The following is a 23,595-nucleotide window of genomic DNA, read 5'->3' on the forward strand; positions in this document are numbered from 1 at the left end:
CTATGACTATCAATCCTAACACTACTAAATAAATGATATATCACAATCTCAAAACAGATAGAGAATGTAAAAAGTGCCATACTAGAAAAACAACGGTAATCAACATATTTGAATCTTTACGTCTTACTAAAGACTGTCATAGTCTAATGAAGATTCAATCTTTTATTCTAATATATTCTAATGTATTTTTTCCCCTTGCCCCCCCATCCTTTTGTCACCAATAGTGTGGTTTGAATTTGCTACTGCTGTATAGTGTAGTAGAAATATTAAATGTCATATATTAAATGTCATATTATAGATATTTATATCCACACTACATAGGTAATTTCAATAATCACTTTAAAAAATAATGAGATTAGACCTTGTGCACCATTTTAGAAGACACAACTGTCACTGGAGAATCACATATAAACACGCAATTAAATATATCTCAGGAAACTGCAGGGAATCCATTGGTCAGTCACTCAATCACCGTCACTTTCACGTGAGAATATTTCACATAAGTGGAAACTAATATTATTTAGATATATTGTCTAAAGATTACACCAAACATAATGGTACTTGAATTTCGATGCCTCAATATACACTGGAAGTCTACTATGGGTATAGAATACAGTCTTTAACTTTGTCATTAGTTAGTATTTACCCAACACCTTAAGGACAAAACTGATCTACATAACTATAACAAACAGACAAATATAACAGGCATCTAATCACTATGTGTATATAACCCTATGATGGCAAATATAATAGACAAAAGTAGCGATAAGAAAAATATGTCTATTTACTTATTTATCTTACAACAATCTCCAGTTGTACCAGCATTCATTAGACCATGATACCCTATACGTAGAAGTTAGGAACTATAGAGCTACAACTTAAGTCAGTAGGTTAGAATAAGTATAGTCACTTTAATATAAATTGTTATCCATACTCTACCTGATATAATTATTGATATTTTGCTACTTAGCGAATGAAAGTATAGGTATATCAGGAATCAATCAGCTCAATAGAAGTGTAATTTACACGTAACTCTTTGTTGACAAACCAAGAGGTGTCAGTACCGATATCCAATGACTATCCTTGAGCAAAATGACATCAGTGCTGTAGGCGTGTAATGTACACGCTATCCAATAATGAATTCCAAGATGATGATGACATCAGACTTGTGGGCGTGTCTGGACACGCTATAAAAAGCCGACGAATCGGCGGCGCAATCATTCCTTTGATAAAGCCGGTTTACGGTGAAACATGTCAGGAAGGTCAGGGTCTTGGCGAGGAGTCTTAGGAGCTCCTGTGTTTTTAGTCAGCCTTAAGCTATCCTTCTCTTACTGTAGTCAATGCCGATACTCTATTGTTATAACAATTAGTGTCAACTTTATAGAAATGATATAAGTTGGATTAGCAGTAACTTTATTATTACATGGTAAATGTAGGTGGCTTTTGAGTCGAATATAAGTCGGAGCTTTCAATTAATAGCAAGCCAATATGATAAGTAGCGATTATTATTAAGAACCGCATTGAGCCACAGGAGGATTTGTAGATAAATATAAGGATCACTATAAGCAGCTAATACACCAATGTGGGTTGGATTAATTATTATCACACTATTGCTATAGTGAACATACCAAATGCAAACTTTTATAATAAAATTTGTTACGAGCCGAGTAAAACCTCATGTTATAAGAGACTAATAAAGCTACAAATCCCCGGTTACTTTCTCTGAGGTTACCAATAAGTGGCCCCATTTCTCTGAACAATCTGTGTACTGAATTCCAATTAAAGGGCCATAATACCCAAATGTTTAAACACTTGAAAGTGATGCAGCATAGCTGTAAAAAGCTGACTAGAAAATATCACCTGAACATCTCTATGTAAAAAAGAAAGATATTTTACCTCAAAAGTTCCTCAGTAGCCACATCCCATTGTAAAGGATTTCTAAGCAGCATTTTAGTGTGTCTGTCCTGGGACAGCTGAAAGGATGAGCCTCGTGAAATATTATTTCACCAATCAGGTAAAGGAAGCTTACTATAAAATCTCATGAGAGTTAAGTCAAATCTCATGAGATCACAGTAAGAGTTCATGACCTCAGTACTGCTGATTGGCTGCTGTTCATTTCTTCATTTTTTTTTATTTATTTTTTTACCTGCAGCTGGGAGCAGCTGAGTATAACTTTTTACACAGAACTTACTCTGCTGAGCTGAGGAAATTGTGAGGTAAAATATCTTCCTTTTTTACATAGAGATGCTCAGGTGATATTTTCCTGTCAGCTTTTTACAGTTATACTGCATCAGTTTCAAGTGATTTAGCATATGAGTATTATGTCCCTTTAAAGAAGGGTGGGATGTAGAGATATTTATTATAAGACAAATGGTCTAAAAATGCTTATGGAATTGTATCTTTACACAACCCTATTGTATACAAAATAACCAGATTGCAATACTGTGCAAAAACTATAGAACACTCAGTGGCTGTTAGAATGTTAAAGAAGCTACTGACTTACTGATAAAATTAATAATAGCGCATAATACAGCCAGACTATAAGATTGTGCTAATCAATATATACCCTTGTTGCTCCTGTTGTATGTTAAAAGGCTACTTATTAACAACACTAAGAATAAAGTACTGCTACACAGAAATATACAGATATATATATATATATATATATATATATATATATATATATCTATGTGTGTGTGTGTGTATACAGTATATATACAAGCAACCTAACAAACTCTGACTGTATAAAACCACCAACCTAACAAACTGACTGTATAAAATCACCATTGAATATAGTGAAATGAGGCCTGCATAACACACAGACCCTTGATTAAAGTTACACCAACAAGGAATCTTACGTATTTCCAACGTATATATCTTGACACAATTTGCTTTACCCTATATAATGCTTTTGACTACTGAAGGTTACTTAAGAGTGTTTTTAATTTATTTCCTAATCTTACCAATATACTTATTAAAAGTTCAGTTTTATTTTCAGCTCCACAAGTTCATTACTATCTGCTGTTCCATTTGAAAGTTATACATCTTGAGTGCTAACCAGTGTATTCTTATTAAGAGCAAGTTCCCTTTTTCTAATAGTATCAATTGTGCGAATACACTAGCACCCATACCCTACATTAGTGAGTGTGTGTGTGTGTGTGTGTGTGTGTATGTATGTATGTATGTATGTATGTATGTATGTATGTATGTGTATATATATATATATATATATATATATATATATATATATATATATATATATATATCTTTACTTAATGGGTTATAATTAAGGTTTATTGTTAACATACAAGTAGTGTCATTGGTTTTTTCTGTATAAATTGGAGTTACAGCCTCTGTTTAAAGGAACACAAAAAAGGTCCCAAGCATGGTCTTTACTTTTAGCAGCAAACAAGTAACTTTAAAATATGCAAAAAGTGTATCCATTGATGGGTTTCACCACAACATATCAATTCAGTGTCCCATGTAAATAACGTATTAATAAGTGGTTAATATTTAGATCGAGTGTATAAGAAATATAATTTAACAGAAAAAAAAACGCTCTTGCTGGAAGTTCGAGGAATAACGTTGGACCCTTGTGGATAAATAAAAAACTACCAAATTGTGCACGAGTTTCAACACTTTCTTGTACAAAGTTCCAGAGTGCCTAGAGATCTTCACTAATTCATAGCTTAGATTTTGGGGAGCTGACCTGCAACTCCTGAAGGAAGCTGTCCAGGGTCTCCGTATACTCCTTTGTGTGCTTCCGGAGATGCCCTGCATGTATAGAGCTCTTCCACTTTTTTCCCTGAGCTTTGATCCCACGGCTCTTCCAGTCTAAAAGAAGATGTTCCACAGCAACATGGTCACTCATTGGATCATTCATACAGTAAAAAAAGAGAGCTGGGCACGGGATGGGGCTCTCTGAAAACGTCTGAATACCCTGTTCGTAGTAATCAGATGTTTGGGCTTTTAGAAGGGAGAAGTAGAGCAGAGATCCTCGGACAACCAGAGGCTTGAAGACAGGGTAGCTGATCATGGTGGCTACGCCTGCAGGAACAAAAGGGACACAGTCAAAATTAAACTTTCATGATTCAAATAGAGCATCAGTTTTTAGGAAACTTTCTAATTCTATTATGCACAGTCTTTTTATACGCACACTGAGAAGTGGCTACTACTGAGCATGTGCAAGAGTTCACAATGTACATGTATAGGAGTCTGTGATTGGATGATGGCTGTCACATGGTATGGGGGTTGGTAAATTAAAGGAAATTTTGAAATTTGTTATGGAAAAAAAATGCACATTTAAAATTCAGAGTAAGTGCTAATGCATTGTCTTTTTATTCTGCAATTTTACTGCAATTCTACTTTATTTAAAGGTCCTTTAAGAATAAGTATTTTTTTTGTCTCCTCACAGCAGCCTTATTTTTATTAAATGGATACTGAACACAAGTTTTTTCTTTCATGATTCATTTTAAGGAATTACATTTTACTGTAATGTTAAAAAAGAAAATATGCAGCAAAAAAGTGGATTTTTATTTTATCTCTATAGTATTAGTTCACCAAGAAAATACTCAAAAATGCAAAAGAGAAAAAAAATATACACAATTACTGAAGCAAATTTATGTAAAGCAGCAACGTTCTGTAGGACTTTAATATTCATATAACCAGCCTGTAACTTTGGTGTCTATATATTTATTTAAACGCCTGTGAAAAGCTGCAAAACGTTTATGTGAAGCTTTTTTTTGCTTTAACACACTATTGTAGAGAAACCTTTATTGACCTTCATGTCAGAAACATAACTTCTGCAAAATCAGCCTAAGGGACATTCTGCCTCTTCTATGACCCTTAAAGGAACTCGCTGTAGGATCTCTAAAGCTGTGCGGTACAGCCAATCAGACTCTGTACCACGTGAGAGATCGTCTACTGGCTGTTAACTTGTAAATGATCTTCTCTCTGTACACCGGATGTTAAATAAACTCGCCGGTATGGAGATAAATCAGGCAGAAGGTCTGGGGGCTTTTTTTGAGCTTTATAATGTAATGTAGGGGTCTCCTTCACATCCAGAACCTGCATAAAGCATATGGTCATATTTATCCTTAGTGGATCTAGCTTTTTATAGCTCTCCCTGTTTTTGTATCAATACAATTGTTATATTTTTATGCAATAAGTTGCAAGTTTTGAGTAGTCACTTCTTCATGGTGGGAAGAATGCTTTGGGTACCTTTATACTTCCCCCGGTGTACATGGGATTACGGTAAATATACCGATTTTTCTGTGCCTGTTGGATCTGATGCGATTCCAAAGCCATGTACAGTATATTTGTTTTGTGATTGAAGTTATGATTATGTACAGTGGTTTATAGCTGGCAGTAGATTAGGTTAATAAAGTCTAATCCTGAAATTGCTTAGATTAATAATGTTGCATTACTAGCCTGTTACTATTATACATATTCTTTTGTATTTAGGCAGCAATATAACGAATTATAATCCACTCAATTGTTAACTATCTATGCTACTTTCTGCAACACTGAGTTAATTTAAACTGCTATCAATGGTTCCAAAGACTAATAACCGCTACCAAACACAGTATTTCAGATGTCTGAACAACTTAAAAAGGGATAGGAAAGTCAGCATTAAACTCGCATGATTCCAATAGAGCCGGTCATTTTAAGACACTTTTAAATTCACTTCTTTTTTCAAATGTGCTTTGTTCTCTCGGTATCCCTTGTTAAAAAAAAGAATACGCACATATCCTACACTAGTGGGAGCTGCTGCTGATTGGTGCCTGCACACATTTGTCTTTTGTGATTGGCTGACTAGATGTTTTCAGCTAGCTGTCAGTAGTGCAATGCTGTTCTTCAGCAAAGGATAACAAGAGAACAAAGCAAATTGATAATGGAAGTAAATTGGAAAGATGTTTAAAACTAAATGTTCTATTCAAATCATGAAAGAAAATTTGGGGGGTTTCCTGTCCCTTTAAGAAGGTTATAAACCATAGCAGATGCTTAGAATAACGGCCAATTTAATTTATTCACAATCTAAGATCTACTTCACACCGCAGAAGAATAGTAAATGCACAGACAGCGAATTACTGAGGATAAGGGGAGTTTAATTCATTACTTCCCTGCCTAAATATAAAAACAACAATAGGAAAATCACGCAATTTACCTAAAATCACTCTGTAGCACCGAGCCACTCTAACTGATACCAACGGTGACAAAGACTGTATCTCTCATGTATGAAGGCTTTAAGAGGCCGATATATTATAGCACAATAATAATAATAATAATAATAATAAGTCAACCATAACAAAGTATTATTGCTCAGAAACACAATAGGAATAAGATCAGATTAAATAAAAATAATAGCTGTAGTGTATTTATATCAATATAAAAAAGGTTCACTCAACTGGAGATGATGAAATCATATGATCACAATAAATAATGCGTATTCATTCATCACTAAGCTGACAATATCAGGATTAGACTTTATTAACCTAACCTACTGCCAGCTATAAACCACTGTACATAATCACAAAGCAAATATACACCAATCACATCAGATCCAAGATAAACACCAATATACAAGATTTGTACTAGAAGTCTGAGCACCAGAGGGTTTTTATTTATAATAAAGAAATAACGTTTTAGGTTTTAATATACTACTAGATTTATATGGAAAACGAGAGGGTCAATAGTGCGCTGAACCAGTATCCTTTAGACTGATTTTGTACATAATCCCACAGATCTGCCCTCTGTGGGGTAAATATGTGGCTTTACAACTGCCCTCTGTGGGGTAAATATGTGGCTTTACAACTGCCCTCTGTGGGGTAAATATGTGGCGTTACAACTGCCCTCTGTGGGGTAAATATGTGGCTTTACAACTGCCCTCTGTGGGGTAAATATGTGGCTTTACAACTGCCCTCTGTGGGGTAAATATCTGGCCCTACAACTGCCCTCTGTTACAGAGCATTACAGATCGGCCCTTCTGCCTCTGGCCCTACAACTGCCCTCTGTTACAGAGCATTACAGATCGGCCCTTCTGCCTCTGACCCTACAACTGCCCTCTGTTACAGGGGATTGCATTTCATATCGGCCCTTCTGCCTCTGGCCCTACAACTGCCCTCTGTTACAGAGCATTACAGATCGGCCCTTCTGCCTCTGGCCCTACAATTGCCCTCTGTTACAGGGGATTGCATTACAGATCGGCCCTTCTGCCTCTGGCCCTACAACTGCCCTCTGTTACAGGGGATTGCATTACAGATTGGCCCTTCTGCCTCTGGCCCTACAACTGCCCTCTGTTACAGAGCATTACAGATCGGCCCTTCTGCCTCTGGCCCTACAACTGCCCTCTGTTACAGGGGATTGCATTACAGATCGGCCCTTCTGCCTCTGGCCCTACAACTGCCCTCTGTTACAGGGGATTGCATTACAGATCGGCCCTTCTGCCTCTGGCCCTACAACTGCCCTCTGTTACAGGGGATTGCATTACAGATCGGCCCTTCTGCCTCTGGCCCTACAACTGCCCTCTGTTACAGGGGATTGCATTACAGATCGGCCCTTCTGCCTCTGGCCCTACAACTGCCCTCTGTTACAGAGCATTACAGATCGGCCCTTCTGCCTCTGGCCCTACAACTGCCCTCTGTTACAGAGCATTACAGATCGGCCCTTCTGCCTCTGGCCCTACAACTGCCCTCTGTTACAGAGCATTACAGATCGGCCCTTCTGCCTCTGGCCCTACAACTGCCCTCTGTTACAGGGGATTGCATTACATATCGGCCCTTCTGCCTCTGGCCCTACAACTGCCCTCTGTTACAGAGCATTACAGATCGGCCCTTCTGCCTCTGGCCCTACAACTGCCCTCTGTTACAGGGGATTGCATTACAGATCGGCCCTTCTGCCTCTGGCCCTACAGCTGCCCTCTGTTACAGGGAATTGCATTACAGATCGGCCCTTCTGCCACTGGCCCTACAGCTGCCCTTTGTTACAGGGGATTGCATTACATATCTGCCCTTCTGCCTCTGGCCCTACAACTGCCCTCTGTTACAGGGGATTGCATTACAGATCGGCCCTTCTGCCTCTGGCCCTACAACTGCCCTCTGTTACAGGGGATTGCATTACAGATCGGCCCTTCTGCCTCTGGCCCTACAACTGCCCTCTGTTACAGGGGATTGCATTACAGATCGGCCCTTCTGCCTCTGGCCCTACAACTGCCCTCTGTTACAGAGCATTACAGATCGGCCCTTCTGCCTCTGGCCCTACAACTGCCCTCTGTTACAGAGCATTACAGATCGGCCCTTCTGCCTCTGGACCTACAACTGCCCTCTGTTACAGAGCATTACAGATCGGCCCTTCTGCCTCTGGCCCTACAACTGCCCTCTGTTACAGGGGATTGCATTACATATCGGCCCTTCTGCCTCTGGCCCTACAACTGCCCTCTGTTACAGAGCATTACAGATCGGCCCTTCTGCCTCTGGCCCTACAACTGCCCTCTGTTACAGGGGATTGCATTACATATCGGCCCTTCTGCCTCTGGCCCTACAACTGCCCTCTGTTACAGGGAATTGCATTACAGATCGGCCCTTCTGCCTCTGGCCCTACAGCTGCCCTTTGTTACAGGGGATTGCATTACATATCTGCCCTTCTGCCTCTGGCCCTACAACTGCCCTCTGTTACAGGGGATTGCATTACAGATCGGCCCTTCTGCCTCTGGCCCTACAACTGCCCTCTGTTACAGGGGATTGCATTACAGATCAGCCCTTCTGCCTCTGGCCCTACAACTGCCCTCTGTTACAGAGCATTACAGATCGGCCCTTCTGCCTCTGGCCCTACAACTGCCCTCTGTTACAGAGCATTACAGATCGGCCCATCTGCCTCTGGCCCTACAACTGCCCTCTGTTACAGGGGATTGCATTACAGATCGGCCCTTCTGCCTCTGGCCCTACAACTGCCCTCTGTTACAGAGCATTACAGATCGGCCCTTCTGCCTCTGGCCCTACAACTGCCCTCTGTTACAGGGGATTGCATTACAGATCGGCCCTTCTGCCTCTGGCCCTACAACTGCCCTCTGTTACAGGGGATTGCATTACAGATCGGCCCTTCTGCCTCTGGCCCTACAACTGCCCTCTGTTACAGAGCATTACAGATCGGCCCTTCTGCCTCTGACCCTACAACTGCCCTCTGTTACAGGGGATTGCATTACATATCGGCCCTTCTGCCTCTGACCCTACAACTGCCCTCTGTTACAGGGGATTGCATTACAGATCGGCCCTTCTGCCTCTGGCCCTACAACTGCCCTCTGTTACAGGGGATTGCATTACATATCGGCCCTTCTGCCTCTGGCCCTACAACTGCCCTCTGTTACAGAGCATTACAGATCGGCCCTTCTGCCTCTGGCCCTACAGCTGCCCTCTGTTACAGGGGATTGCATTACATATCGGCCCTTCTGCCTCTGGCCCTACAACTGCCCTCTGTTACAGAGCATTACAGATCGGCCCTTCTGCCTCTGACCCTACAACTGCCCTCTGTTACAGAGCATTACATATCGGCCCTTCTGCCTCTGGCCCTACAACTGCCCTCTGTTACAGGGGATTGCATTACATATCGGCCCTTCTGCCTCTGACCCTACAACTGCCCTCTGTTACAGGGGATTGCATTACAGATCGGCCCTTCTGCCTCTGGCCCTACAACTGCCCTCTGTTACAGGGGATTGCATTACATATCGGCCCTTCTGCCTCTGGCCCTACAACTGCCCTCTGTTACAGAGCATTACAGATCGGCCCTTCTGCCTCTGGCCCTACAGCTGCCCTCTGTTACAGGGGATTACAGATCGGCCCTTCTGCCTCTGACCCTACAACTGCCCTCTGTTACAGGGGATTGCATTACAGATCGGCCCTTCTGCCTCTGGCCCTACAACTGCCCTCTGTTACAGGGGATTGCATTACAGATCGGCCCTTCTGCCTCTGGCTTTACAACTGCCCTCTGTTACAGAGCATTACATATCGGCCCTTCTGCCTCTGGCCCTATAGCTGCCCTCTGTTACAGGGGATTACATTACAGATCGGCCCTTCTGCCTCTGGCACTACAACTGCCCTCTGTTACAGGGGATTGCATTACAGATCGGCCCTTCTGCCTCTGGCCCTACAACTGCCCTCTGTTACAGGGGATTGCATTACAGATCGGCCCTTCTGCCTCTGGCCCTACAACTGCCCTCTGTTACAGGGGATTGCATTACAGATCGGCCCTTCTGCCTCTGGCTTTACAACTGCCCTCTGTTACAGAGCATTACAGATCGGCCCTTCTGCCTCTGGCCCTACAGCTGCCCTCTGTTACAGGGGATTGCATTACAGATCGGCCCTTCTGCCTCTGGCTTTACAACTGCCCTCTGTTACAGAGCATTACAGATCGGCCCTTCTGCCTCTGGCCCTACAACTGCCCTCTGTTACAGAGCATTACAGATCGGCCCTTCTGCCTCTGGCCCTACAACTGCCCTCTGTTACAGAGCATTACAGATCGGCCCTTCTGCCTCTGGCCCTACAACTGCCCTCTGTTACAGGGGATTGCATTACAGATCGGCCCTTCTGCCTCTGGCCCTACAACTGCCCTCTGTAACAGGGGATTGCATTACAGATCGGCCCTTCTGCCTCTGGCCCTACAACTGCCCTTTGTTACAGGGGATTGCATTACAGATCGGCCCTTCTGCCTCTGGCCCTACAACTGCCTTCTGTTACAGGGGATTGCATTACAGATCGGCCCTTCTGCCTCTGGCCCTACAACTGCCCTCTGTTACAGAGCATTACAGATCGGCCCTTCTGCCTCTGGCCCTACAACTGCCCTCTGTTACAGAGCATTACAGATCGGCCCTTCTGCCTCTGGCCCTACAACTGCCCTCTGTTACAGAGCATTACAGATCGGCCCTTCTGCCTCTGGCCCTACAACTGCCCTCTGTTACAGAGCATTACAGATCGGCCCTTCTGCCTCTGGCCCTACAACTGCCCTCTGTTACAGGGGATTGCATTACATATCGGCCCTTCTGCCTCTGGCCCTACAACTGCCCTCTGTTACAGAGCATTACAGATCGGCCCTTCTGCCTCTGGCCCTACAACTGCCCTCTGTTACAGGGGATTGCATTACATATCGGCCCTTCTGCCTCTGGCCCTACAACTGCCCTCTGTTACAGGGAATTGCATTACAGATCGGCCCTTCTGCCTCTGGCCCTACAGCTGCCCTTTGTTACAGGGGATTGCATTACATATCTGCCCTTCTGCCTCTGGCCCTACAACTGCCCTCTGTTACAGGGGATTGCATTACAGATCAGCCCTTCTGCCTCTGGCCCTACAACTGCCCTCTGTTACAGAGCATTACAGATCGGCCCTTCTGCCTCTGGCCCTACAACTGCCCTCTGTTACAGAGCATTACAGATCGGCCCATCTGCCTCTGGCCCTACAACTGCCCTCTGTTACAGGGGATTGCATTACAGATCGGCCCTTCTGCCTCTGGCCCTACAACTGCCCTCTGTTACAGAGCATTACAGATCGGCCCTTCTGCCTCTGGCCCTACAACTGCCCTCTGTTACAGGGGATTGCATTACAGATCGGCCCTTCTGCCTCTGGCCCTACAACTGCCCTCTGTTACAGGGGATTGCATTACAGATCGGCCCTTCTGCCTCTGGCCCTACAACTGCCCTCTGTTACAGAGCATTACAGATCGGCCCTTCTGCCTCTGACCCTACAACTGCCCTCTGTTACAGGGGATTGCATTACATATCGGCCCTTCTGCCTCTGACCCTACAACTGCCCTCTGTTACAGGGGATTGCATTACAGATCGGCCCTTCTGCCTCTGGCCCTACAACTGCCCTCTGTTACAGGGGATTGCATTACATATCGGCCCTTCTGCCTCTGGCCCTACAACTGCCCTCTGTTACAGAGCATTACAGATCGGCCCTTCTGCCTCTGGCCCTACAGCTGCCCTCTGTTACAGGGGATTGCATTACATATCGGCCCTTCTGCCTCTGGCCCTACAACTGCCCTCTGTTACAGAGCATTACAGATCGGCCCTTCTGCCTCTGACCCTACAACTGCCCTCTGTTACAGAGCATTACATATCGGCCCTTCTGCCTCTGGCCCTACAACTGCCCTCTGTTACAGGGGATTGCATTACATATCGGCCCTTCTGCCTCTGACCCTACAACTGCCCTCTGTTACAGGGGATTGCATTACAGATCGGCCCTTCTGCCTCTGGCCCTACAACTGCCCTCTGTTACAGGGGATTGCATTACATATCGGCCCTTCTGCCTCTGGCCCTACAACTGCCCTCTGTTACAGAGCATTACAGATCGGCCCTTCTGCCTCTGGCCCTACAGCTGCCCTCTGTTACAGGGGATTACAGATCGGCCCTTCTGCCTCTGACCCTACAACTGCCCTCTGTTACAGGGGATTGCATTACAGATCGGCCCTTCTGCCTCTGGCCCTACAACTGCCCTCTGTTACAGGGGATTGCATTACAGATCGGCCCTTCTGCCTCTGGCCCTACAGTTGCCCTCTGTTACAGGGGATTACAGATCGGCCCTTCTGCCTCTGGCCCTACAGCTGCCCTCTGTTACAGGGGATTGCATTACAGATCGGCCCTTCTGCCTCTGGCCCTACAACTGCCCTCTGTTACAGGGGATTGCATTACAGATCGGCCCTTCTGCCTCTGGCCCTACAACTGCCCTCTGTTACAGGGGATTGCATTACAGATCGGCCCTTCTGCCTCTGGCATTACAACTGCCCTCTGTTACAGAGCATTACAGATCGGCCCTTCTGCCTCTGGCCCTACAACTGCCCTCTGTTACAGAGCATTACAGATCGGCCCTTCTGCCTCTGGCCCTACAACTGCCCTCTGTTACAGGGGATTGCATTACAGATCGGCCCTTCTGCCTCTGGCCCTACAACTGCCCTCTGTAACAGGGGATTGCATTACAGATTGGCCCTTCTGCCTCTGGCCCTACAACTGCCCTTTGTTACAGGGGATTGCATTACAGATCGGCCCTTCTGCCTCTGGCCCTACAACTGCCTTCTGTTACAGGGGATTGCATTACAGATCGGCCCTTCTGCCTCTGGCCCTACAACTGCCCTCTGTTACAGAGCATTACAGATCGGCCCTTCTGCCTCTGGCCCTACAACTGCCCTCTGTTACAGAGCATTACAGATCGGCCCTTCTGCCTCTGGCCCTACAACTGCCCTCTGTTACAGGGGATTGCATTACAGATCGGCCCTTCTGCCTCTGGCCCTACAACTGCCCTCTGTTACAGGGGATTACAGATCGGCCCTTCTGCCTCTGACCCTACAACTGCCCTCTGTTACAGGGGATTGCATTACAGATCGGCCCTTCTGCCTCTGGCCCTACAACTGCCCTCTGTTACAGGGGATTGCATTACAGATCGGCCCTTCTGCCTCTGGCCCTACAACTGCCCTCTGTTACAGGGGATTACAGATCGGCCCTTCTGCCTCTGGCCCTACAACTGCCCTCTGTTACAGGGGATTGCATTACATATCGGCCCTTCTGCCTCTGGCCCTACAACTGCCCTCTGTTACAGGGGATCGCATTACATATCGGCCCTTCAACTGCCCTCTGTTACAGGGGATTACAGATCGGCCCTTCTGCCTCTGGCCCTACAACTGCCCTCTGTTACAGGGGATTGCATTACAGATCGGCCCTTCTGCCTCTGGCCCTACAACTGCCCTCTGTTACAGAGCATTACAGATCGGCCCTTCTGCCTCTGGCCCTACAACTGCCCTCTGTTACAGAGCATTACAGATCGGCCCTTCTGCCTCTGGCCCTACAACTGCCCTCTGTTACAGGGGATTGCATTACAGATCGGCCCTTCTGCCTCTGGCCCTACAACTGCCCTCTGTTACAGGGGATTACAGATCGGCCCTTCTGCCTCTGACCCTACAACTGCCCTCTGTTACAGGGGATTGCATTACAGATCGGCCCTTCTGCCTCTGGCCCTACAACTGCCCTCTGTTACAGGGGATTGCATTACATATCGGCCCTTCTGCCTCTGGCCCTACAACTGCCCTCTGTTACAGGGGATCGCATTACATATCGGCCCTTCTGCCTCTGGCCCTACAACTGCCCTCTGTTACAGGGGATTACAGATCGGCCCTTCTGCCTCTGACCCTACAACTGCCCTCTGTTACAGGGGATTGCATTACAGATCGGCCCTTCTGCCTCTGGCCCTACAACTGCCCTCTGTTACAGGGGATTGCATTACAGATCGGCCCTTCTGCCTCTGGCCCTACAACTGCCCTCTGTTACAGGGGATTACAGATCGGCCCTTCTGCCTCTGGCCCTACAACTGCCCTCTGTTACAGGGGATTGCATTACATATCGGCCCTTCTGCCTCTGGCCCTACAACTGTCCTCTGTTACAGGGGATCGCATTACATATCGGCCCTTCTGCCTCTGGCCCTACAACTGCCCTCTGTTACAGGGGATTACAGATCGGCCCTTCTGCCTCTGGCCCTACAACTGCCCTCTGTTACAGGGGATTGCATTACAGATCGGCCCTTCTGCCTCTGGCCCTACAACTGCCCTCTGTTACAGAGCATTACAGATCGGCCCTTCTGCCTCTGGCCCTACAACTGCCCTCTGTTACAGGGGATTGCATTACATATCTGCCCTTCTGCCTCTGGCCCTACAACTGCCCTCTGTTACAGGGGATTGCATTACAGATCGGCCCTTCTGCCTCTGGCCCTACAACTGCCCTCTGTTACAGGGGATTGCATTACAGATCGGCCCTTCTGCCGCTGGCCCTACAACTGCCCTCTGTTACAGGGGATTACAGATCGGCCCTTCTGCCTCTGGCCCTACAGGTGCCCTCTGTTACAGGGGATTACAGATCGGCCCTTCTGCCTCTGGCCCTACAGGTGCCCTCTGTTACAGGGGATTACAGATCGGCCCTTCTGCCTCTGGCCCTACAACTGCCCTCTGTTACAGGGCATTACAGATCGGCCCTTCTGCCTCTGGCCCTACAGCTGCCCTCTGTTACAGGGGATTGCATTACATATCGGCCCTTCTGCCTCTGGCCCTACAACTGCCCTCTGTTATAGGGGATTGCACTACAGATCGGCCCTTCTGCCTCTGGCCCTATAACTGCCCTCTGTTACAGGGGATTACAGATCGGCCCTTCTGCCTCTGGCCCTACAGCTGCCCTCTGTTACAGGGGATTGCACTACAGATCGGCCCTTCTGCCTCTGGCCCTACAGCTGCCCTCTGTTACAGGGGATTGCATTACAGATCGGCCCTTCTGCCTCTGGCCCTACAACTGCCCTCTGTTACAGGGGATTACAGATCGGCCCTTCTGCCTCTGGCCCTACAACTGCCCTCTGTTACAGGGGATTGCATTACAGATCGGCCCTTCTGCCTCTGGCCCTACAACTGCCCTCTGTTACAGGGGATTACAGATCGGCCCTTCTGCCTCTGGCCCTACAGCTGCCCTCTGTTACAGGGGATTGCACTACAGATCGGCCCTTCTGCCTCTGACCCTACAACTGCCCTCTGTTACAGGGGATTGCATTACAGATCGGCCCTTCTGCCTCTGGCCCTACAACTGCCCTCTGTTACAGGGGATCGCATTACATATCGGCCCTTCTGCCTCTGGCCCTACAACTGCCCTCTGTTACAGAGCATTACAGATCGGCCCTTCTGCCTCTGGCCCTACAGCTGCCCTCTGTTACAGGGGATTGCATTACATATCGGCCCTTCTGCCTCTGGCCCTACAGCTGCCCTCTGTTACAGGGGATTGCACTACAGATCGGCCCTTCTGCCTCTGACCCTACAACTGCCCTCTGTTACAGGGGATTGCATTACAGATCGGCCCTTCTGCCTCTGGCCCTACAACTGCCCTCTGTTACAGGGGATCGCATTACATATCGGCCCTTCTGCCTCTGGCCCTACAACTGCCCTCTGTTACAGAGCATTACAGATCGGCCCTTCTGCCTCTGGCCCTACAGCTGCCCTCTGTTACAGGGGATTGCATTACATATCGGCCCTTCTGCCTCTGGCCCTATAGCTGCCCTCTGTTACAGGGGATTACATTACAGATCGGCCCTTCTGCCTCTGGCACTACAACTGCCCTCTGTTACAGGGGATTGCATTACAGATCGGCCCTTCTGCCTCTGGCCCTACAACTGCCCTCTGTTACAGGGGATTACAGATCGGCCCTTCTGCCTCTGGCCCTACAATTGCCCTCTGTTACAGGGGATTGCATTACAGATCGGCCCTTCTGCCTCTGGCCCTACAACTGCCCTCTGTTACAGGGGATTACAGATCGGCCCTTCTGCCTCTGGCCCTACAGCTGCCCTCTGTTACAGGGGATTGCACTACAGATCGGCCCTTCTGCCTCTGACCCTACAACTGCCCTCTGTTACAGGGGATTGCATTACAGATCGGCCCTTCTGCCTCTGGCCCTACAACTGCCCTCTGTTACAGGGGATTGCATTACATATCGGCCCTTCTGCCTCTGGCCCTACAACTGCCCTCTGTTACAGGGGATTGCATTACAGATCGGCCCTTCTGCCTCTGGCCCTACAGCTGCCCTCTGTTACAGGGGATTGCATTACATATCGGCCCTTCTGCCTCTGGCCCTATAGCTGCCCTCTGTTACAGGGGATTACATTACAGATCGGCCCTTCTGCCTCTGGCACTACAACTGCCCTCTGTTACAGGGGATTGCATTACAGATCGGCCCTTCTGCCTCTGGCCCTACAACTGCCCTCTGTTACAGGGGATTGCATTACAGATCGGCCCTTCTGCCTTTGGCCCTACAACTGCCCTCTGTTACAGGGGATTGCATTACAGATCGGCCCTTCTGCCTCTGGCCCTACAACTGCCCTCTGTTACAGAGCATTACAGATCGGCCCTTCTGCCTCTGGCCCTACAGCTGCCCTCTGTTATAGGGGATTGCATTACAGATCGGCCCTTCTGCCTCTGGCCCTACAACTGCCCTCTGTTACAGGGGATTGCATTACAGATCGGCCCTTCTGCCTCTGGCCCTACAACTGCCCTCTGTTACAGGGGATTGCATTACAGATCGGCCCTTCTGCCTCTGGCCCTACAACTGCCCTCTGTTACAGGGGATTGCATTACAGATCGGCCCTTCTGCCTCTGGCCCTACAACTGCCCTCTGTTACAGGGGATTGCATTACAGATCGGCCCTTCTGCCTCTGGCTTTACAACTGCCCTCTGTTACAGGGGATTGCATTACAGATCGGCCCTTCTGCCTCTGGCCCTACAGCTGCCCTCTGTTACAGGGGATTGCATTACAGATCGGCCCTTCTGCCTCTGGCTTTACAACTGCCCTCTGTTACAGAGCATTACAGATCGGCCCTTCTGCCTCTGGCCCTACAACTGCCCTCTGTAACAGGGGATTGCATTACATATCAACCCTTCTGCCTCTGGCCCTACAACTGCCCTCTGTTACAGGGGATTACATTACAGATCGGCCCTTCTGCCTCTGGCCCTACAACTGCCCTTTGTTACAGGGGATTGCATTACAGATCGGCCCTTCTGCCTCTGGCCCTACAACTGCCTTCTGTTACAGGGGATTGCATTACAGATCGGCCCTTCTGCCTCTGGCCCTACAACTGCCCTCTGTTACAGAGCATTACAGATCGGCCCTTCTGCCTCTGGCCCTACAACTGCCCTCTGTTACAGAGCATTACAGATCGGCCCTTCTGCCTCTGGCCCTACAACTGCCCTCTGTTACAGAGCATTACAGATCGGCCCTTCTGCCTCTGGCCCTACAACTGCCCTCTGTTACAGGGGATTGCATTACAGATCGGCCCTTCTGCCTCTGGCCCTACAGTTGCCCTCTGTTACAGGGGATTGCATTACATATCGGCCCTTCTGCCTCTGGCCCTACAGCTGCCCTCTGTTACAGGGGATTGCATTACATATCGGCCCTTCTGCCTCTGGCCCTACAACTGCCCTCTGTTACAGAGCATTACAGATCGGCCCTTCTGCCTCTGGCCCTACAGCTGCCCTCTGTTACAGGGGATTGCATTACATATCGGCCCTTCTGCCTCTGGCCCTATAGCTGCCCTCTGTTACAGGGGATTGCATTACAGATCGGCCCTTCTGCCTCTGGCACTACAACTGCCCTCTGTTACAGGGGATTGCATTACAGATCGGCCCTTCTGCCTCTGGCCCTACAACTGCCCTCTGTTACAGGGGATTACAGATCGGCCCTTCTGCCTCTGGCCCTACAACTGCCCTCTGTTACAGGGGATTGCATTACAGATCGGCCCTTCTGCCTCTGGCCCTACAACTGCCCTCTGTTACAGGGGATTACAGAACGGCCCTTCTGCCTCTGGCCCTACAGGTGCCCTCTGTTACAGGGGATTACAGAACGGCCCTTCTGCCTCTGGCCCTACAGCTGCCCTCTGTTACAGGGGATTGCACTACAGATCGGCCCTTCTGCCTCTGACCCTACAACTGCCCTCTGTTACAGGGGATTGCATTACAGATCGGCCCTTCTGCCTCTGGCCCTACAACTGCCCTCTGTTACAGGGGATTGCATTACAAATCGGCCCTTCTGCCTCTGGCCCTACAACTGCCCTCTGTTACAGAGCATTACAGATCGGCCCTTCTGCCTCTGGCCCTACAGCTGCCCTCCTGTTACAGGGGATTGCATTACATATCGGCCCTTCTGCCTCTGGCCCTATAGCTGCCCTCTGTTACAGGGGATTACATTACAGATCGGCCCTTCTGCCTCTGGCACTACAACTGCCCTCTGTTACAGGGGATTGCATTACAGATCGGCCCTTCTGCCTCTGGCCCTACAACTGCCCTCTGTTACAGGGGATTGCATTACAGATCGGCCCTTCTGCCTCTGGCCCTACAACTGCCCTCTGTTACAGGGGATTGCATTACAGATCGGCCCTTCTGCCTCTGGCCCTACAACTGCCCTCTGTTACAGAGCATTACAGATCGGCCCTTCTGCCTCTGGCCCTACAGCTGCCCTCTGTTATAGGGGATTGCATTACAGATCGGCCCTTCTGCCTCTGGCCCTACAACTGCCCTCTGTTACAGGGGATTGCATTACAGATCGGCCCTTCTGCCTCTGGCCCTACAACTGCCCTCTGTTACAGGGGATTGCATTACAGATCGGCCCTTCTGCCTCTGGCCCTACAACTGCCCTCTGTTACAGGGGATTGCATTACAGATCGGCCCTTCTGCCTCTGGCCCTACAGCTGCCCTCTGTTACAGGGGATTGCATTACAGATCGGCCCTTCTGCCTCTGGCCCTACAACTGCCCTCTGTTACAGGGGATTACATTACAGATCGGCCCTTCTGCCTCTGGCCCTACAACTGCCCTTTGTTACAGGGGATTGCATTACAGATCGGCCCTTCTGCCTCTGGCCCTACAACTGCCTTCTGTTACAGGGGATTGCATTACAGATCGGCCCTTCTGCCTCTGGCCCTACAACTGCCCTCTGTTACAGAGCATTACAGATCGGCCCTTCTGCCTCTGGCCCTACAACTGCCCTCTGTTACAGAGCATTACAGATCGGCCCTTCTGCCTCTGGCCCTACAACTGCCCTCTGTTACAGAGCATTACAGATCGGCCCTTCTGCCTCTGGCCCTACAACTGCCCTCTGTTACAGGGGATTGCATTACAGATTGGCCCTTCTGCCTCTGGCCCTACAGTTGCCCTCTGTTACAGGGGATTGCATTACAGATCGGCCCTTCTGCCTCTGGCCCTACAGTTGCCCTCTGTTACAGGGGATTACAGATCGGCCCTTCTGCCTCTGGCCCTACAACTGCCCTCTGTTACAGGGGATTGCATTACATATCGGCCCTTCTGCCTCTGGCCCTACAGCTGCCCTCTGTTACAGGGGATTGCATTACAGATCGGCCCTTCTGCCTCTGGCCCTACAACTGCCCTCTGTTACAGAGCATTACATATCGGCCCTTCTGCCTCTGGCCCTACAGCTGCCCTCTGTTACAGGGGATTGCATTACAGATCGGCCCTTCTGCCTCTGGCCCTACAACTGCCCTCTGTTACAGGGGATTGCATTACAGATCGGCCCTTCTGCCTCTGGCCCTACAACTGCCCTCTGTTACAGAGCATTACATATCGGCCCTTCTGCCTCTGGCCCTACAGCTGCCCTCTGTTACAGGGGATTGCATTACAGATCGGCCCTTCTGCCTCTGGCCCTACAACTGCCCTCTGTTACAGGGGATTGCATTACAGATCGGCCCTTCTGCCTCTGGCCCTACAGCTGCTACTGATGAAATCACTTTTCATATCCTCTCTCTTTAAAAGGAGATGAAACCCCCAAAAAATGTTTTTTTCATGATTCAGATAGAGAATATAATAAACAAAAGTTTCCAATTTACTTCGATTATGAAATTTGCATCTTTCTCATGTTATCCTTTGTTAAAGAGATATCTAGATAGGTAGTGTGCACATGCCTAATGCACTACATGGCAGGTAATAGTGCTGCCATCTAGTGCTCTTACTAATTTATAAAATTTTGGAAAACTGCCACCATATAGTGCTGCAGACACGTGCACACTCCTGAAGTACCTTCCTGCTTTTCAACAAAGGATAACAAAAAACTAGGAACATTTGATAATAGAGGTATTTTGGAATGTTCTATCTTAATCACGTCCCTTTAATTGAAGAATATGGTTGTGGTTAGATTTGTATGAACGTGAATATTTCACCACTGAGACAGAGATGTCAAGAACCGGCCTTGGGCCACTGGAGCTTTGGGTGACCTGATCTGTGCTCAATCGCCCTTAATGACCAATGAAAAATCCACAAGATTTACCTACGGCCATCTTCTCCATGCTTCCTATCACAAGGCTATCGAACACTTGACCGTGGATCCTCTTCAGAGTATCCCGCTGTTCCTGTTGACCACTGGCTGACTTCACCAACATCTGTGCAAAGATGTACGCCCCTATAGAAATCGCATGTACGCAGAGCGGGCGGGATGAGAGCTCTTTCTCTTTCATCAAGAGGTCCAGCAACTGACCTGCATATTCCAGCCCCGTGCGAGGCCACAAAAAGTGATGCAGGGAGCTTTCCGCCACCAGCACATCAAAGCCGTGATTGAAATATAGCTGGATATACTTCTTGTAGGAATGGGGTTTTGATCCCAACCAGGGAAGGAAGAGCAAAAGGGGACGAGACGTCCCAACGTTCTCTAGAACGGATGGGTTTGTGTAGAGGAATACAGAGCCGGAGTATTGCTTCATGTTCGGTTTGAGGAGCGGGTTCCCTGAGGCCTGGACCTGAGGAGCAGATTCGGAGACTTTAGGCACAGGAGGACTGGAAGAGGTAGCATTGGTTTGGCACTTCTGGATATAGCGGGTCTGTAGGAATGAAAAGATTAATAGTGGCATTATCAGAAAACTGCTGACATCATCATATACAGAAACACATAAAGCTTATTAAACGTACAGGGTGATATCAGACAACTGCTGACATCATCATATACAGAAACACGTAAAGCTTATTAAACGTACAGGGTGATATCAGACAACTGCTGACATCATCATATACAGAAACACATAAAGCTTATTAAACGTACAGGGTGATATCAGACAACTGCTGACATCATCATATACAGAAACACATAAAGCTTATTAAACGTACAGGGTGATATCAGACAGCTGCTGACATCATCATATACAGAAACATATAAAGCTTATTAAACGTACAGGGTGATATCAGACAGCTGCTGACATCATCATATACAGAAACACATAAAGCTTATTAAACGTACAGGGTGATATCAGACAACTGCTGACATCATCATATACAGAAACACATAAAGCTTATTAAACGTACAGGGTGATATCAGACAACTGCTGACATCATCATATACAGAAACACATAAAGCTTATTAAACGTACAGGGTGATATCAGACAACTGCCGACATCATCATATACAGAAACACATAAAGCTTATTAAACGTACAGGGTGATATCAGACAGCTGCTGACATCATCATATACAGAAACATATAAAGCTTATTAAACGTACAGGGTGATATCAGACAACTGCTGACATCATCATTTACAGAAACACATAAAGCTTATTAAACGTACAGGGCGATATCAGACAGCTGCTGACATCATCATATACAGAAACATATAAAGCTTATTAAACGTACAGGGTGATATCAGACAGCTGCTGACATCATCATATACAGAAACACATAAAGCTTATTAAACGTACAGGGTGATATCAGACAACTGCTGACATCATCATATACAGAAACACATAAAGCTTATTAAACGTACAGGGTGATATCAGACAACTGCTGACATCATCATATACAGAAACACATAAAGCTTATTAAACGTACAGGGTGATATCAGACAACTGCTGACATCATCATATAAAGAAACACATAAAGCTTATTAAACGTACAGGGTGATATCAGACAGCTGCTGACATCATCATATACAGAAACATATAAAGCTTACTAAACGTACAGCGCGATATCAGACAACTGCTGACATCATCATATACAGAAACACATAAAGCTTATTAAACGTACAGGGTGATATCAGACAACTGCTGACATCATCATATACAGAAACACATAAAGCTTATTAAACGTACAGGGCGATATCAGACAACTGCTGACATCATCATATACAGAAACACGTAAAGCTTATTAAACGTACAGGGTGATATCAGACAACTGCTGACATCATCATATACAGCGTGATATCAGACAACTGCTGACATCATCATATACAGAAACACATAAAGCTTATTAAACGTACCGTGTGATATCAGACAACTGCTGACATCATCATATACAGAAACACATAAAGATTATTAAACGTACCGGGTGATATCAGACAACTGCTGACATCATCATATACAGAAACACGTAAAGCTTATTAAACGTACAGCGTAATATCAGACAACTGCTGACATCATCATATACAGAAACACATAAAGCTTATTAAACGTACAGCGTGATATCAGACAACTGCTGACATCATCATATACAGAAACACATAAAGCTTATTAAACGTACAGCGTGATATCAGACAACTGCTGACATCATCATATACAGAAACACATAAAGCTTATTAAACGTACAGCGTGATATCAGACAACTGCTGACATCATCATATACAGAAACACGTAAAGCTTATTAAACGTACAGCGCGATATCAGACAACTGCTGACATCATCATATACAGAAACACGTAAAGCTTATTAAACGTACAGCGTGATATCAGACAACTGCTGACATCATCATATACAGAAACACGTAAAGCTTATTAAACGTACAGAGTGATATCAGACAACTGCTGACATCATCATATACAGAAACACATAAAGCTTATTAAACGTACCGTGTGATATCAGACAACTGCTGACATCATATACAGAAACACATAATGCTTATTAAACGTACAGGGTCATATCAGACAACTGCCGACATCATCATATACAGAAACACGTAAAGCTTATTAAACGTACCGTGTGATATCAGACAACTGCTGACATCATTATATACAGAAACACGTAAAGCTTATTAAACGTACCGTGTGATATCAGACAACTGCTGA

At 46.9% G+C, this 23,595-nt stretch overlaps 1 protein-coding gene across 2 annotated transcripts in view; it reads right to left on the bottom strand.

Annotated features, from left to right (window-relative positions):
* Positions 1-3,356: 3,356 nt before the first annotated feature.
* LOC128662546 (uncharacterized) overlaps positions 3,357-23,595 on the bottom strand; it is a 49,305-nt gene continuing 29,066 nt past the window's right edge. For both annotated transcript variants that reach the window (XM_053716330.1, XM_053716331.1), the window contains exons 2-3: positions 20,823-21,369; positions 3,357-4,047 (exon numbers count right to left, since the gene is read on the bottom strand). In XM_053716330.1, the coding sequence (XP_053572305.1) occupies positions 3,683-4,047; positions 20,823-21,369 (912 nt within the window). In that variant the 3' untranslated portion in view covers positions 3,357-3,682. The remainder of the gene's footprint in view (positions 4,048-20,822; positions 21,370-23,595) is intronic.

The sequence above is a fragment of the Bombina bombina genome, chromosome 6, assembly GCF_027579735.1.
Source record: "Bombina bombina isolate aBomBom1 chromosome 6, aBomBom1.pri, whole genome shotgun sequence".
NCBI lineage: Eukaryota > Metazoa > Chordata > Amphibia > Anura > Bombinatoridae > Bombina > Bombina bombina.